Source organism: Salvelinus namaycush, chromosome 16 (assembly GCF_016432855.1).
Source record: "Salvelinus namaycush isolate Seneca chromosome 16, SaNama_1.0, whole genome shotgun sequence".
In the NCBI taxonomy this organism is placed as follows: Eukaryota; Metazoa; Chordata; class Actinopteri; order Salmoniformes; family Salmonidae; genus Salvelinus; species Salvelinus namaycush.
In genome coordinates, this window is record NC_052322.1 from 21,365,607 (window position 1) to 21,382,204 (window position 16,598).

The following is a 16,598-nucleotide window of genomic DNA, read 5'->3' on the forward strand; positions in this document are numbered from 1 at the left end:
GTGTGTGTGTGTGTGTGTGTGTGTGTGTGTGTGTGTGTGTGTGTGTGTGTGTGTGTGTGTGTGTGGCTGAATCTCTACACATATGGTATCAATAAGAATTCCCAAATCGAAGGCGCTTCCACTTGTCACTAGCAGCGCACATTGGTTAATGAGACAGTCAAGACAAGAGTCTCTCTCCATAAAGCCATTGGTCCAAGTTCACAGTCTATTTATTGAAACATTGTCCAGTTGTGTCTCTGTGTGTGGCTCATCCAAAGCCTGAATGCATACAGCAATCCCCAGCTCAGCATTTATCTGTCACAGAAAGACAATGTCCCGCTGACAGAACACAATATGGAATTCCATTGAAAGACTTGCCAAACTATATTTTTTATCTGCCGGTTAGTCTCAGGTAGGAGCTGGCTGCCATGGCTAAACCCATCTCTGTCTCTCAGAGGACACAGTCAGGGAAGTAAGGATGAGTACTGTATGACAAAGGCTCCTTGAGTGTCTCTTGAGTTCACATCAGTCACTCTACTCATTTGATAGGGCTGCTCATTTGCTATTGTATTCCTCATTATTTTCTGGGGACTGAAGCAGATCTTCACTTTTTTCAAAGCAAAAAATGTGTGTGATTGACAACTGGCCAGGCCGTGGCACGTTCAGGGTCTCAGTCGATTGGCTGAGATGTTTTTTTTTGCTACCGCGCCACCTGAAAAAGGAAAAAGAAGAAGAAATACAGGAACTTCCAAAAGGTCCATTAAATGCTGGGTCACCCTGAGCCAAGTCTTCTTTCCTGGGCATCATTATTTCTGCTGCAGCTAGCCTAATCCACATCTCAGACATATTTTATGTAGTTGACATGAAAATGGAAGCAAATAGTTTATTCCTCAGGAGATGTTAGATGGGTATAATATACCTGTCCAGAAAGCTTCATGTTGGATTGTTTGTTGTCAGTTTTTATTAATCAATGAATGTATGCAGCACATGTTCAGCTGATTTTCTATTCTCTTTGAGTTGACTCTCATTAGATATTTCCCTACTGCATATCAATTTGAAGCTGATAAAAGCCAAGACATATCACAGATTTGCACATTCCTCAAGTCTGTAGTTTGTCCACAGGCATTTAAGGCTGTCAGATTGAATTACATCCCATTAAGATATCTGTATCAGATGGTTTACATGTATAAAACAGTCTCATTTCATGTTTTTCTTTTGGTCCCATCTTCCACAGGATTACCAAATGAGGCTTGCTTAGCCCTCTGTGGCTGATTGGGAGCAGCAGTGTTGATTCTGCCTATGGGAGCAGTAATTGTGACTGATTGTGGGATATTTTATCATCAAAGCAAGGCTTATTGCAAGTACTGTAATCGCATGTGATGATTCCGCATAAACACGGTCATTCAATTTTTGCATTAACTAGATGTGCAAACATGGGGGGATAGAGAGAGAACAGGAGAGAGAGAACAGGGGAGAGAAAACAGGAGAGAGAAAGCAAAAGTGTGACTGCAAGTGCTTATATTTCTTCTTACTTTTATCAAAACCATCAATCATTACATTGCCTTTAGGCTATTTATTGTAATCTTTACACAGGGACCACTTTACAACAAGTATGCATCATTGGTGTCATTTCCCTGATGTGTTCGTTGTTAAAACAGATGTAGTTTGCTTGTCATTATATTTTATATTTCTAAGACACTTATAGATTTTATACCTTTAAAACCTTTGTTTTATGTGTTTTATTTTGGGACCATGGTGTTAGTGCTGTTCTTAACACACTGTGTTCAGCTGGATTTTACTGTCTCCTGGAGCTAACATTAGCAGGCTAGCCTCGGCTAGCTCCGGCTAGCTAGATTACCTGGCTGTCACTGGCAAAGCTTGTCTCACGTCGGGACCGCTGTTTCTAACCTGAGTATAAGCATGTTAGACTCTGTTTTGGAGTCGGATTCAGAGATGGACAGTAAAGTCATAAAATGTTAGACCTGTGATATGTTTACTGTCGTGAAAAGGAAGAATTTACTGATTTATACATTTGTGAAAAGTGTAAGCAACTCGTTGCCTCAAAAGACTGGATGACTGAACTACTAGAGGAGAACAGAGTCTTGCTGTTTTGATGCAACACTTCTAAATTACCGAGAGGATAATCGAGGGTGGTCTATGAGATTGGGCTACTCTGGAGTAGCTACTGAGGATATCACCTTGGACCATTTTCCGTATTAACACATCCCACCGACAAGAACGGGAGGACTACTGTGTCTTGCTCTACACCTTCGGGGGCAAAGTGGAATCGAGTTAGAAGAAGGAAAGAAGGAATATTCCAACGTATCCTCCGTCTGCCCTCTCGCCAAGACCTGCAGCTCTCAAACTGTTTCGCGGCCCTGACCCCGGCCCTCCTACAAGGCCCTCCACCGCTCCCCGACCACTCCACCGCAGTACCCAGCGAAAGCCAAGCCACTGCCTCCGTGCAGCCTGGGAATCCACAACCTGCCTCTGGGGCTGAGGGTAGCCTGGCGGGTAGGAGAGTTGGGCCAGTAACCAAAAGGTTGCTAGATCAAATCCCCAAGCTGACAAGATAAAAATCTGTCGTTCTGCCCCTGAGCAAGGCAGTTAACCCACCATTCCCTGGGTGCCGTAGATGTGTATGTCAAGGGCAGCCCTCCGCATCTCTCTGATTCAGAGGGGTTGGGTTAAATGTGGAAGACTCATTTTAGTTGAATGCATTCAGTTGAAAAACTGACTAGGTATCCCCCTTTCCTAGTGTGGCCATTGTAGGGAGTTCTATAGTACGGATGTGGTGGTTGCCGGAGCAAGTACATTCTGCTTTACTGGTGCTAGGGTGCGTGATATTACTCGGGAGCTTAAGGTCATTCTAGACCGAAACCCTGAGCTTCAAACGGTGATCGTGCATGCCGATACTAATGACATCAAGCTGCGGCAATCGGGGGAGTTGAGACGAGACACCTTATGGACAGTCTAATGGATACTGGCAAGAGGATTGACCTTTCTGGCCCTATCCCAACAGACGGTTCTGGAGGTAAATCTGCTGTCGAAACTCTGCCCCGAAAAAGCATTGGATTTTATCGACTTATCCACTTTTATCGATTTGTTTTGGGAGCTACCTCAGTTCTTAAAATGAGACGGCTGACATCCGAAAAGAAGAGGAGCTAGAATGCTGAGTTTAACATTGCACATGCACTAAACAAGTGGTAGGATATAGATCACTTTCTGAGTCAAAATGCAAGCCAAGATCTAACGCTCAGATGTTTTGAGAACATGACTTAAAAAACGTAAGCCTATGCAACATTAACCTATTAAAAACAGTTCTGTAGCAAGGAGGATTATGCAGTAGGCTATAGGCCCAATACATTATCACTGCATATTGGCTATGCTTGAATTGTCCTGCCAATGCTGTTGTTCTCAGACCATTTAGAAATTATATTTTTAAATGTTGGTATATGATCACACTGGTAATAGATCATTTGTTGTATTACTTGTGATGCTCAGCTACTGTAAGTGAGCATAATATTTATTTATTTTACTGGACTGATGGCCTGCATCTGATGGTCAGTCTGGGGGGGGGGGGGGCAGCAGTGAGGCTGATCTTCACCCAACTCACCATCCCTCCTCTCTCCCTCCCTCCGCTGAGAAAAGGGAACACAGTCTTCCAGCTGATGGCAAAACTTAAGAGGCACTGCATTATTTCTGCTTCATGCACCAATTCATGTTGTTAGTCTTATGACCAGAGAAAGTGAAATATTCCTCGGTATTAAAAAAGTAACAAGGCAATAATAATAACAACGCAAGCTTATTGGAACACTATGCTATACTCAATCCTTTCAGCTGCAGTGCTGGTTGTAGCATTTTATGGCTTATAAAAGTGTTGAACAAAGTGTTGATAGGGCTGAATAAAAACTTGGACTTACTCATAAAAACAGCAGCTCTGAGCTGTATTCATTGAGTATCTCTCTAGTCATGGTTTTACAAGTTTTGAAATCTCACAGTATCAACTTTGCTGTACGTTCAAGGTTTTCTTTTTACAGTCTATGGCTTAAGGGAACTGTGCAGAAACGTGATCTGAGCTATCTGATTGGCCAGTGGTAGACCTATAGGTGTTCTACCTTCAGACACATGAAATGATTCAAAATGGAAATAATTTTCCTTCCCGGCGCTAGGGCTGCTGAATGAAGTGCACCTACCGCCAACAGCATGAAATGAATAAAAACAATAGGAACACAAGGCTTTATCATTGGGTTTTTTACAGAAATGTTTGGTGATCGACTAGCAATGCCTTGGAGATCGCGATCGACCAGTTGGTGACCACTGCTGTAGAGAATGATGCAGAATAATTAACTTTGACTTTTTACATGACAATTGTTTCCTAGTCAACCCTCAGCTAAGAACTTTTTAAACTTCTCATTCTACTCTAAATGTGCAACAGCCTGGTTTTAAAACCTGGACATAGCACAGTTGCAAATGCTACTCTTGTTCTTTGATGTATTAAATTGCTTAAATCATAAAAACCATTGTGCTGCCTAACTTATAGACCTTTCAAAGGCCTTTGAAAGTGTTGACCATTACATTCTCATTCAAAGGCTGACTGAAATAATTCGCAAGTGGTTTGAGAATGATCTGTCTGATAGGACATAATGCTTGATTTCTGATGGTGTCAAGTCTAGTTTCCTGGATATTACGAAAGCTGTGCCTCAGGTGTCGGTATTGGGACCTGTTCTCTTCAAAATGTATAAAAATAATATTGGTCTATGCGTTAAAACTTGTAATATTGATCTGTATGCAGACGACACAGTTATGTATGCCATTGCCCCAACTGTTGACCAGGCTAAGTCAGAGCTGCAACCTTGTTGTCTTACAGAAAGCCCTTGTTGGTTTCAAATGTTTGCTTTATGTAGGTTGACTACATATTTATTCATTAGATAGGTCTCCCATCAATCGGCTTCACGCCTACAAATATCTGGGCATTTGGATTGACAAAGATTTCATGTTTAAAAAACCTACGGATGAGCAAGTTAAAAATGTAAGATTTAAAGTGGGCTTCTTTTTTTAGAAATAGATCTTGCCTCTCCCTAAATAGCAGAAGCAGATTGTACAGTCAGCTTTCTGCCAGTTCTTGACTATGGTGACATCATTTACCAGATTGCACAGCTTTAAAGCACCTCATTGCTGGAACCAACTACAAAATACATTACAATGTTCTGGTGCTGCTCAGGCAATTTAAAATATTGAATGGGGACCATCTTACTGAGGAATGTAATCGCTTTTCTTTAATATATGCGTTGTGCTGTGTTTTACTTTTTTTATATTGTATTTGATTTTTGATTTGTCTTATGAAACTGTATATGCAGAGCTCCTCTGTGAAAGAGACCCTGGTCTCAATGGTGACTCCCTGCTTAAATAATAATATAATAAATATATATTTTTTAAGATACATTTTCTAATAGGCTGGTTTCATTACCTTCCAACTGTAATAATGCATGAAGTCATATGAATTTGATTTCCTTTGCTGTCCCTTCACATATACTCACCTTGGTGGTCTTGACTTTGTTTCCAGAGCTGCAGGACCAGCCAGTGAGATCAGGCAGTACTTTACACTCCTCTCCCTCCAGACAGGGCTGCATCTGACACCACCACTTCTGACGCACGATGGATGCTGAGGAAAACAGCACAGTGGGCAGTCAGTCACTTGAAATGAGATGAGATGCAACGTGTGGTCTGGAGAGCACTTCAATAGATGGGCGAGATAACAACTGTAACATTGAGAATATGTTGGTGCAATACAAACCCGTTGAAGTACTGAAACGCTACCATCTTATATGAAGCATCCTACCTTCAACACAAGAGGGCATTGCCCTTGTTGTCCCGGCGACCTGACCAGGGAAGCAGGAACACTTGACTGTTTGAGAGCGCTCCTCAATCTTGTTCTTATTGCAGCAGCGATGGGCAGCCACTACTTCACAGGTACCTGTCTTTACCTGTGACGAACCTGAGACAGAGGGATTAGGAAAGGTAGTTACTAACTAGCAGTAGCAGCATGCATAGAGAGGGATGAAAACAATTAAACAGCTCCTTAAAATTAGTCAAAATGATGTGAAGCTGTCTGTGCTATCATTTTAGTGCACTTTGCAAGATATGACATACTGAACTTGCCTGCCTTTCACATACTGCTTGAGTGTGAGAAGAAAAATCTAACCATACATACAAGCCAACATAAGAGATTTCAACACTACATAATTACATAATTCACATCGGTATGCACCAAGCATGCATGTAAGTATGAGGTCTTAAGATTCTTCTGCAGTTGATTAAATGAAGCTGAAGCTTGAATAGATCTAAAAGGTATGTGACAAATGTTAAATTTACAATTCTTCACGTTTGAACTGCCATTTCTTTAATAGTTACATTTTTTTAAATTATCATAAAATTACGCGAATTCACAATTCACATATGGTCCTGCGTATAACCGCTAGGGGGCAATGCAGTTCAATCTACCGCTGTCCAGTCTACCTAACAGACAACGCTCACCTTACTGCTGTCCCCAACCACTCAGCAAAGATGGTATTAAGGTCGTTTTAGGTTCTCTGTTTTCAATACATGGAACTTCATGTACCACTTCTCATCAATGTGATGGCTTGTTGCAATGATGTATAACAGCATGTTCATAGTACATCCAGCAATCTGTTGTTAACGCCACGTATGGTGTTTGAGAGCTCGCACTTTGTACTTGGAGAGCAATCATTGTACAATTTCACCATCAGGGCCGATACGGTTTTTAAACATGGCATCTTGTAGTCTGGTTCTAGATATGCCATTAGGGTATTGAAGCCGACATCCTCTACCATTCACAATGGCTGGATATCAACTACAATCATTTCTGTAATCAGCGCTGTGATTTTCTCACTCCGTCCCTTTAACTTCTCAAAGTATTGCCATATAGGACTTCGCTGAGGCCGCTTCCCTGTCTCTCTGCCATCCTACCAACTGTTAACGACAATGAGGTGTGGACCACTTTATATTGGTGTGCAAATAATTTTAAAGATGCATATCTCCACCTATTTACAGCATTGTTGCGTTAGGTATTTGTTTAATTTTATACAACGGGTGGGTCTATCCTGAATGCTGATTGGTTAAAACTGCATTACAGCCTATCACCCGCTAAATCTATGACGTTGAAATGCCTATTTAGTCTGTTCCATCTGATTGCGCAATTCACTGTCTCATCAGCTCAGCCAGGCAATTTATATACTTGATCTACAATGTGAAAAGCATTAAGACATTATCTCCTATTTCTTCTAGACTAACAGTTTTCAACAGCAAAGATTTGAATAAACCTTGCTGTCTGTTTCTCCGACATTTGTAACAATATTTCAATTGTTTCAATATTGAAATTTGATCTCCAGCTGTCCCATAGTAATGAATGTGTCGGGAGTCGGGAGTCGGGTTGAGACGTCGTTTCTCAGCGTTTCTCAGCCAGTCGAAATTGTGAATCAGCTGGCATACTTTTTATGGATATATACAAAGAAATGTCAATTGAAAAAAGGTCAAAAGAAACGAAGTGCAGCTAGTTTGAAATCTTTCCATCTTCAGTTTGAAGTGATTGTGTTAGCTGTGTTGTTTGCTAGCTCCTCTGAATAACAGTGTCCTGACGAGTGAGCACATTTTCTATGCCAGGCGAAATCGCGCCTCATTAGCTCATTGTTATGGATGTATCCAAAAAAATGTCACTGGAAAACAGCTTAAATGAATCCAAATGAAGCTACTTTGCTGTTATTCTGGCTGCACTTTTGACTTGACTGTAAATTAGCCGTTGTTGGCTAGCTAGCAAGCAAGGGATAAGAACGTTGCCAGCCAGTATGGCAATGGAACATTTAGAACGAATACAGAATACAGATACAGTACAAAAAGACTGAATGACTGGGTCGCGTCTCTAGCAACCGATCCGATAGAACGAACGACCAGCCGGCTTGGGTAGAACCCTAGATTTGTGTCGGGCCTATATCTTGTGGAAGGATGAAATAGTATGAATAAATTCATCAAAATAATGTTTTTAATGAAAATATGTCAATTATTATTTGAATATGTTGGTAACCTGTTGTATAAAAGTGATAATGCCCTTGAAGCCGGTGTCTGGAGGATACATTGGCACGGTTTGCCGGCCATCGACTTAGTCTCGGGCCTAAACACCCATGCCAATATATTCTATAAACACCAGCTTCTCGGGCATTATCACTTAAATAATGTTTGCCTTTATGATGATGATGATTGGGACCTGTTAGTGGTAGTTTTGTGTATGTATGTATGTTTTCTTAACGTTAACGATCCCAAATTCGTTCAAACATTTAAACACCACACCCTTAACATTTACACAGTATCAGTGTTCACATCCATTTAGATTCTGGAGCAACAGAGCCCCCATGTGGATATAAGAAACATCACAGGGAACACAGTCAAAATGGAGGAAGTAAAGGAGAAAGTGAACGAGACTACGACCAAAGGGGAAAAGCAGCATTCACAGAACTCCCTTTCAGTCATTGCAAAGTTCTCTAATTTCAAATTAGAAAATATACAATAAAATGTAGGTATTCAATCATTTTTTCAGAATCTGTATGAATGTAATAAGAGATTTTGACGTTGAGGATTGTGACCTTTTGACATGTTAAGTTATTTATACATGTTACGTTATTTATTTATGCCACATTCAGAGGGAACACTGCATAATGCATCAATATTAGTTGCCACTTGAGTTTCAATTACTGCAATAACCTTATTTTAACACAAGATTTGTTCATACATTTCTGTAAATGACCCGTTTCTTATTTATGAATGTATACTTAAATATTATAGTATTATGTAGTCCCCTCCCACAGTAGCTGTAGAAACACCACGAGTCTGGCAAGACAGATACAGTAATTGTAGCATCAGCACTTGTGTTTACTTTCTACCATGCAGACCACAAACACCTATTTTCACCTCATTAGTGTTGGCCGTGCTTAATTCCCAGAGGAGCTGGGAGTTCTGGTGACCAGGGGCCATAATGAGTCCAGTGGGGACCAGTGTTCACTGGTATGAATGGTTCTGGGACTTACCTGACTGTCCCCTGGAGCTGTGGTTGCCGGTGGACACTGGTTGGCAGTAGAGAATCACTATGCAGAGCAGGAGGAGGCCCCAGTGTACTGACCACGCCATCTCACAGCTAATAACCTTCATCCGGTCAGCCAAGCAACCACAGAGACATATGTTGTTAGTGAGAAGATATGACACAGCTATCGCACAGTAATGGGGTCTGAAAACTCTGTTTGAGGTTAGAACATTCAGTATGAGATCAAAACACAAACTGTGTTTGTCAACATTTCATCAAAAAGTTGGATGAAAGCTTGATAAAAGACATACAATAGGCAACCAATGACTGTCACCTAGTGGTTATAAATCATCAAGTTCTTGGGACAAAAGGTTATGAGGAGTACAGCTCATCAGGGACATGTACCAACAATGTGAATTCACAGCCCAAACTCCAATTTGCGTTGCAGCCAGCCAAATTCAACAGTCAAAGTTAAAAACAGAACATCTAATACCCTCTATTAGAAATGTCATCCACAATACTGCCACTGTGTATTTACCCATGAGAAGTATTAGACCCAGATTGTTGAGACCAGCAATTCTTACAGTACATTGCCATAGTATAGGCAGGCTTTCAGCGCTGCAGGTTTTTGTTCTTATGACACCTAATAACCTGCTCTGAAGACAATTCTTTTTTCTCTGTGATTTTATTTGAAGTGATTCAACATTGAATCTGCTCATGAGTTTTCAACCTCAATAAGTATGTTTATATATATACAGTATATATATACAGTACCAGTCAAAAGTTTGAACACACCTACTCATTCCAGGGTTTTTCTTTATTTTTACTATTTAGAATAATAGTGAAGACATCAAAACTATGAAATAACACATATGGAATCATGTAGCAACCAAAAAAGTGTTAAACAAATCAAAATATATTTTATATTTGAGATTCTTCAAAGTAGCCACCCTTTGCCTTGATGACAGCTTTGCACACTCTTGGCATTCTCTCAACCAGCTTCATGAGGTAGTCACCTGGAATGCATTTCAATTAGCAGGTGTGCCTTGTTAAAAGTTCATTTGTGGAATTTCTTTCCTTCCTAATGCGTTTGACCCAATCAGTTGTGTTGTGACAGGGTAGGGTTGGCACACAGAAGATATCCCTATTTGGTAAAAGACCCTGTCCATATTATGGCAAGAACAGCTCAAATAAGCAAAGAGAAAAGACAGTCCATCATTACTTTACGACATGAAGGTCAGTCAATGCAGAACATTTCAAGAACTTTGAAAGTTTCTTCAAGTGCAGCCACAAAAAACACCAAGCTGCTATGATGGAACTGGCTCTCATGAGGACCGCCACAGGAAAGGAAGACCCAGAGTTACCTCTGCTGCAGAGGATGAGTTCATTAGAGTTACCAGCCTCAGAAATTGGTAATTAACTGCACCTCAGACTGCAGCCCAAATAAATTAGTTCAAGTAACAGACACATCTCAACATTAACTGTTCAGAGGAGACTGCATGAATCAGGCCTTCATGGTCGAATTGCTGCAAAGAAACCACTACTAAAGGACACCAATAATAAAAAGAGACTTGCTTGGGCCAAGAAACACGAGCAATGGACATTAGACCGGTGGAAATCTGTCCTTTGGTCTGATGAGTCCAAATATGAGATTTTTGGTTCCAACCGCTGTGTCTTTGAGAGATGCAGAGTAGGTGAATGGATGAACTCCACATGTGTGGTTCCCACCGTGACACATGGAGGAGGAGGTGTGATGGTGTGGGGGTGCTTTGCTGGTGACACTGTCTGTGATTTATTTTACAATTCAAGGCACACTTACCCAGCATGGCTACCACAGCATTCTGCAGCGATACGCCATCCCATCTGGTTTGCGCTTAGTGGGACTATCATTTGTTTTTCAACAGGACAATGAGTAAGGGCTTTTTGACCAAGAAATAGAGTGATGGAGTGCTGCATCAGATGACCTGGCCATCACAATCACCCAACCTCAACCCAATTGAGATGGTTTGGGATGAGTTGGACCGCAGAGTGAAGGAAAAGCAGCCAACAAGTGCTCAGATTATGTGGGAACTCTTTCAAGACTGTTGGAAAAGCATTCCAGGTGACTACTTCATGAAGCTGGTTGAGAGAATGCCAAGAGTGTGCAAAGCTTTCATCAAGGCAAAGTGTGGCTACTCTGAAGAATCTCAAATATAAAATATATTTTGATTTGTTTAACACTTTTTGGTTGCTACATGATTCCGTATGTGTTATTTCATAGTTTTGATGTCTTCACTATTATTCTGCAATGTAGAAAAGAGTATACTGTATATACAATAATTCCCTTCTATTGTTTTTGACTCAATAACCTGGGCCATATCACCCTTTAACAACCCTCTCTCTGAGCTGAGCACTTCTATCCCACAAACCCCCTCCCCCAAATATAACAGCAACTGTTCCAAACCAAAGTAGTCCCAGAAAAACTAGGACAAGGGTTTCTTCTTTTACATTTAATTACAGTGATGAATAATGCACAAAGGAAGAAGCATATCAGGAGAATTGACTGAGGTATTTTTAACTACCATCTGTTCTTCAACAAGGTCTTAAACCTGTTACTGTCTGTCTGTCTGTCTGTCTGTCTGTCTGTCTGTCTGTCTGTCTGTCTGTCTGTCTGTCTGTCTGTCTGTCTGTCTGTCTGTCTGTCTGCAGTAGGTAGCCTACCACAGTGTGATGTAGCTCACCAAGGTAATCACATATCAAACACCACAGTGAGCAGGCAGGTTATCACATTACCTCTCGGTGACCAGATGAACAAGACTAGCACTAAATAGACAACAATACTTTTGTCATACACCCACTTCAATTCAAACAAATCAAATAATCCATATTGTATCTGCTTTCATTGTGATTTAAAAAAATCAGCAGCAAGGTGAGGTCCCTCAGCCAGTCACCTGTCAAACGCAATATTAAAAAGAAAATATGCATTGATATTAGGCCTACAGTATCTCAAAGACTGTGTTGATCAACCCCTGGGGGGAATATAGCTATTTACCACTGCTGGCAAGGAGGTTATTGCTTTTATTGTGAGATCAAAATCATTTTTAAGAGACAATAAAGAAAACAACATTTATGAGATAATTTAATCCCAGACAATTATCACTAGACACATAGATAATTCCTTGTGAACTAAAATAGCCTGGCATTACAAAATGTGACACAATACACGAGTTGGGCTGTACAGTGATTCATTATGTCCACAGCAGTATCTATCTAAAGGGCAAGTAGTAGTATGTGTATGTTTGTGTGGTGGTTGTGGTGATGTTGAATTTATTACACCCATTTCCCTACATTTAGCCTGGTAATCACAGTTTCTAATCTAAATAGAAGCAAAATCAATAAACTTAGAAAACCAACATTTCCATGTTATTTGGAATTTAATCCACAATGCTGCAGCTGCCACATCATTGGACCGACAATTGTTTGCAGATAAAGCAGTCTGTCATTTACTGAGACCTAGTTAATTTTATCACATTCATGAAATAATGGATCGAATTAAGATATAGTCATCACTCACTTACCTTTGTCTTAGTCTTACAAATTATAGCCATATATATTTGTGATGCGAAAGTGGCTACTTTCCTGATATGAAGTTGCGGTCCATCCACCTGACAGTTCATAAGTAATTCTCATATGCATGATAAATTACACTTTGATCTATCTGTTCCTATCTTTCTTTGCTTTTATATAGCTAGTTTCGTACTAACCCCTAACAACTATGGTTCCTAGTGAGACGTCTGTAGTGTAGAGAAAGTATTATCCACATCGATGCGCAATAGGCGTGGAATAACGGTTGAAAAACAGTCCCCTCCTAGATAATTATTGGTTTCCGTTTAGTTTGTTTCTCTTCCGTAGTCCGCCTCTCGTTTGGTGTAAAAACTGAGACGAAAAACCGCGTGACACGTTGCTCCACTCCAGACTTTTGCTTTGAACAAGATACAGTCCGAGGTGGAAAGAGAAAAGAAAGAGAACTTTCACTGCTGTTGAAATGTATTCCATCCCAGGCTTCAGAGATGTCCTCTTATCATTGATAGACTAATAGACTAAACATTCAGGTTAGGTATCATATCTGCATGCAGTCGCCAGTGGGCAAAATGTGTGATTGGTATGTCCTTCCCGAGAGCTAAATTACACCACAACTGAGGGCACAAGAGACCAGTTTTCACATGATAGGCCTACTGACTGCTTAGCACGCCAGGGGGCTTTCTCATCATTAAAAAACTTAATCAAGAATCCATCTGTTCCCAGACCACACCAAACCTCATTCATTATGATGCGTAAGGAAGGCTTTAGGAGCTTATGCTGATTGAACACAGTGGTAGCGTGTGTGGTTACATTTTATTCACCAGCTCACTCACTGCGGGGTTTGAATGACAAAATATCCGGGGGTGTTCCAATTTAAACCCCATCTTGCGAAAGAAAGTGTGAACTGTAATGTGGTTTATTGTAGTGGAAAAGTAAGGAGTTGGTCCCCATTGTATTACGCGCAATAAGATCCGCACCATGGGTGGAACCCAATAACGAGGAATAGTGGGGAGTTACTTCTGCATCCTCCTGCGACAAGGATATTGGTCATCAACCGAGGTAAAGACAGTTTCAAATTGGATATTCGACGGATATTCGCGCTTTCAAACCTCAATAGCTTTCAAACCACTTGATCCACAGACTCCAAATAAGTGTCATGATGTTGGAGAAATTGCGCACACCATTGCACAGGTCTTATTTTCACGATTTGGACATTAATTCGCTTTCAAAAGCTAATAAACATGTGGAAATGTGATTGCATTTTGTATTCCTAGTTGAATTAGTTAGGGAGCGTAAACAAAGTACAAAAAAAATGTACATTCGAATTTCAATAGCTCCTTGGTCATGTGACCTACTTGACTCAAACAAGGTTCAGAATGTCCACTGACTACCCTTTTATATTGCACACCCGTTAGTTTGTCCATTTTCATCTCACAAGATTTTACATACATTTTTCAAAATTAAAAATGTCAATAGCTCATTGGTCATGTGACCTAGTGACTTCAATCAAGGTTCAGAATGTCCACTGACTACCCTTCTATATTGCACACTCTTTAGTTTGTCCATTTTCATCTCACAAGATTTTACATGAATTTTTCAAAATGTAAAATGTCAATAGCTCATTGGTCATGTGACCTAGTGACTTCAATCAAGGTTCAGAATGTCCACTCAGTGGGCCTACACATTGCACACCCTTTAGTTTGTCCATTTTCCTCACATGATTTTACATTAATTTTTCAAAATGTAAAATTTCAATAGCTCCTTGGTCATGTGACCTAGCGACTTCAATCAAGGTTCAGAATGTCCACTGACTACCTTTCTATATTGCACAACCTTTAGTTTGTCCATTTTCATCTCACAAGATTTTACATGAATTTTTCTAAATGTTAAATTTCAATAGCTCATTGGTCATGTGACCTAGTGACTTCAAACAAGATTCAGAATAACTAAGACCTGAATTTGAATGCAGCGTGTTGAATTTGAATGCAGCGTGTTCCGATTCCGATTTCTCTTTCTGTCCAGCAGGGTCAACCAAAAACACTTGGCCTGATGGTTCATGCAGATACTGGGGAAGCAATAGAGAAATGTATTGATCCCTTAAATAACTATCTTTCCCATGGACACTGAAAAGATCCGCAAATGGCTGTATGTGGTATGGACCAAGGACAGGAGAGGTGTTCAAACAGAGGTGCTTAACGAAGGCACAGGTAGGCCTCATGAAAACAATGTTTCATATGCTCTTTTTAATCACAGTAATAGGCAGTGATTTGTCAGTCAGAGTGAGCTTGATAACGTGAAAGAATCCTTTTCATAGCATCACTTTCATATACTGTACATTAAGACAAATCCTTCTACGTTGAGTATTAGAACGCAGTTTACAGAACTTGATAATGACTTGATATTTGAGTGCATTCACAAGCCACCTGCAGACAACTTACAAAATGCAATAGTGCATTTGAGGGTTCGTTTTTCTGATGAATATAGTTATTTGATGCATAGCCTACTATTTCTAACTGGGAAAATAAATTCCTGCGCCTTTTGTGAGTAAAATCCTTTTTCCAAAATTGATTTAGATACATTTTTGTGAAGAGGTATGAGGGTTGTGATATGGGTCATTTAATAGTAAAATCATTTAAGGGATCAATACATTTCTATATTGCTTCCCCAGTATCTGCATGAACCATCAGGCCAAGTGTTTTTGGTTGACCCTGCTGGACAGAAAGAGGAGGAGGAATCGGAACACGCTGCATTCAAATTCAGGTCTTAGTTATTCCATTGTACTGGATCTAATACATATTAGCATTTTACATACATTCATAAGTGTAATCATTTTTTATGACATACTATGAAAAACTATCTTGGCTGCTGGCTCTGTCACTTTCAGACATGCACAGAGCAGACTGAAAGGGGAAGGGTAGCTCTTGACTCGAACCACAGGGGTTCTCTGTAAAGAGAGAGTAATCCAAAAGGCACAGACACACCCCTTGACATTCAATTGGCACCTTTGACCTGTATGTATTCTCTCCTGATTGGCTCTGTAGTGCAAAGTCTGGCAGTCTGACTAAAGTGCCAGAGGTATGAGGAGAGACATCCTCCTTTGTATTTATGGGAACAAATATTTCCTAACACTTTGGATCCTATTCTTGGACTGTTAGAAGACTGTTAGAAGATCAATGCAAAAAAATATATAATTACTAATTACTGTCCATGAGTAACCTCAACCTTGTGGGTCTGTGGGTGTTTGGGCCAATAAAGTGCCAACTCCATTCTACCACTGACTAGTCTCTCATGCCCCTATGAACGGGGACACAGGGCAATAGTATTTAAACTAAACATGCCCTTTTTTACTGGAGTACACTAATCCCTGAATGGGGCTCTTTTCTTGACACACAGTAGCAGTTTCCTAGATAAGAAGTCAAGATGATCAAAAAGTAGATTGTTGTAAGGGTGTATTACGTCCTGTGCTGGCCCCATTGTCATATCCATTCTGGATTCTGAGTGGGAAAATCATAGCTGAAAAATGCCTCTATGTATGTGTATACATTTTCCGCCAACACAGAACTGCCAAAGGGGGTGGAGTTTCAATCTACTGCAGAGACAGCCTGCAGAGTTCTGTCATGCTATCCAGGTCTGTGCCCAAACAGTTCGAGCTTCTACTTTTAAAAATCCACCTTTCCAGAAATAAGTCTCTCACTGTTGCCGCTTGTTACAGCAGTCTCTATGGGGGTGCCACAGGGTTCAATTCTCGGGCTGACTCTTTTCTCTGTATACATCAATGATGTCGCTCTTGCTGCTGGTGATTCTCTGATCCACCTCTACGCAGACAACACCATTCTGTATACTTCTGGACCTTCTTTGGACACTGTGTTAACTTCAATGCCATACAACTCTCCTTCCGTGGCCTCCAACTGCTCTTAAATGCAAGTAAAACTAAATGCATGCTCTTCAACCGATCGCTGCTCGCACC

At 40.5% G+C, this 16,598-nt stretch overlaps 1 protein-coding gene across 1 annotated transcript; it reads right to left on the reverse strand.

Annotated features, from left to right (window-relative positions):
• Positions 1-358: 358 nt before the first annotated feature.
• LOC120061563 (chemokine-like protein TAFA-4) lies at positions 359-9,177 on the reverse strand. The gene is made up of 4 exons (XM_039011473.1): positions 9,078-9,177; positions 5,822-5,977; positions 5,520-5,644; positions 359-691 (listed from the first exon to the last, which is right to left on the reverse strand). Exons 1-4 carry the CDS (start codon positions 9,175-9,177, stop codon positions 680-682), a joined length of 393 nt encoding a protein of 130 aa, XP_038867401.1. The 3' UTR covers positions 359-679.
• Between the last annotated feature and the right edge of the window lie 7,421 nt (positions 9,178-16,598).

Coding starts and splice junctions, on each gene's coding strand:
- LOC120061563 (XM_039011473.1), bottom strand. CDS start 9,177: ATGGCGTGGTCAGTACACTGGGGCCTCCTCCTGCTCTGCATAGTGATT. Junction 5,978..9,077: donor CAGCTCCAGGGGACAGTCAG/GTAAGTCCCAGA, acceptor CCTCTGTCTCAG/GTTCGTCACAGGTAAAGACA. Junction 5,645..5,821: donor AATGCCCTCTTGTGTTGAAG/GTAGGATGCTTC, acceptor TGTTTTCCTCAG/CATCCATCGTGCGTCAGAAG.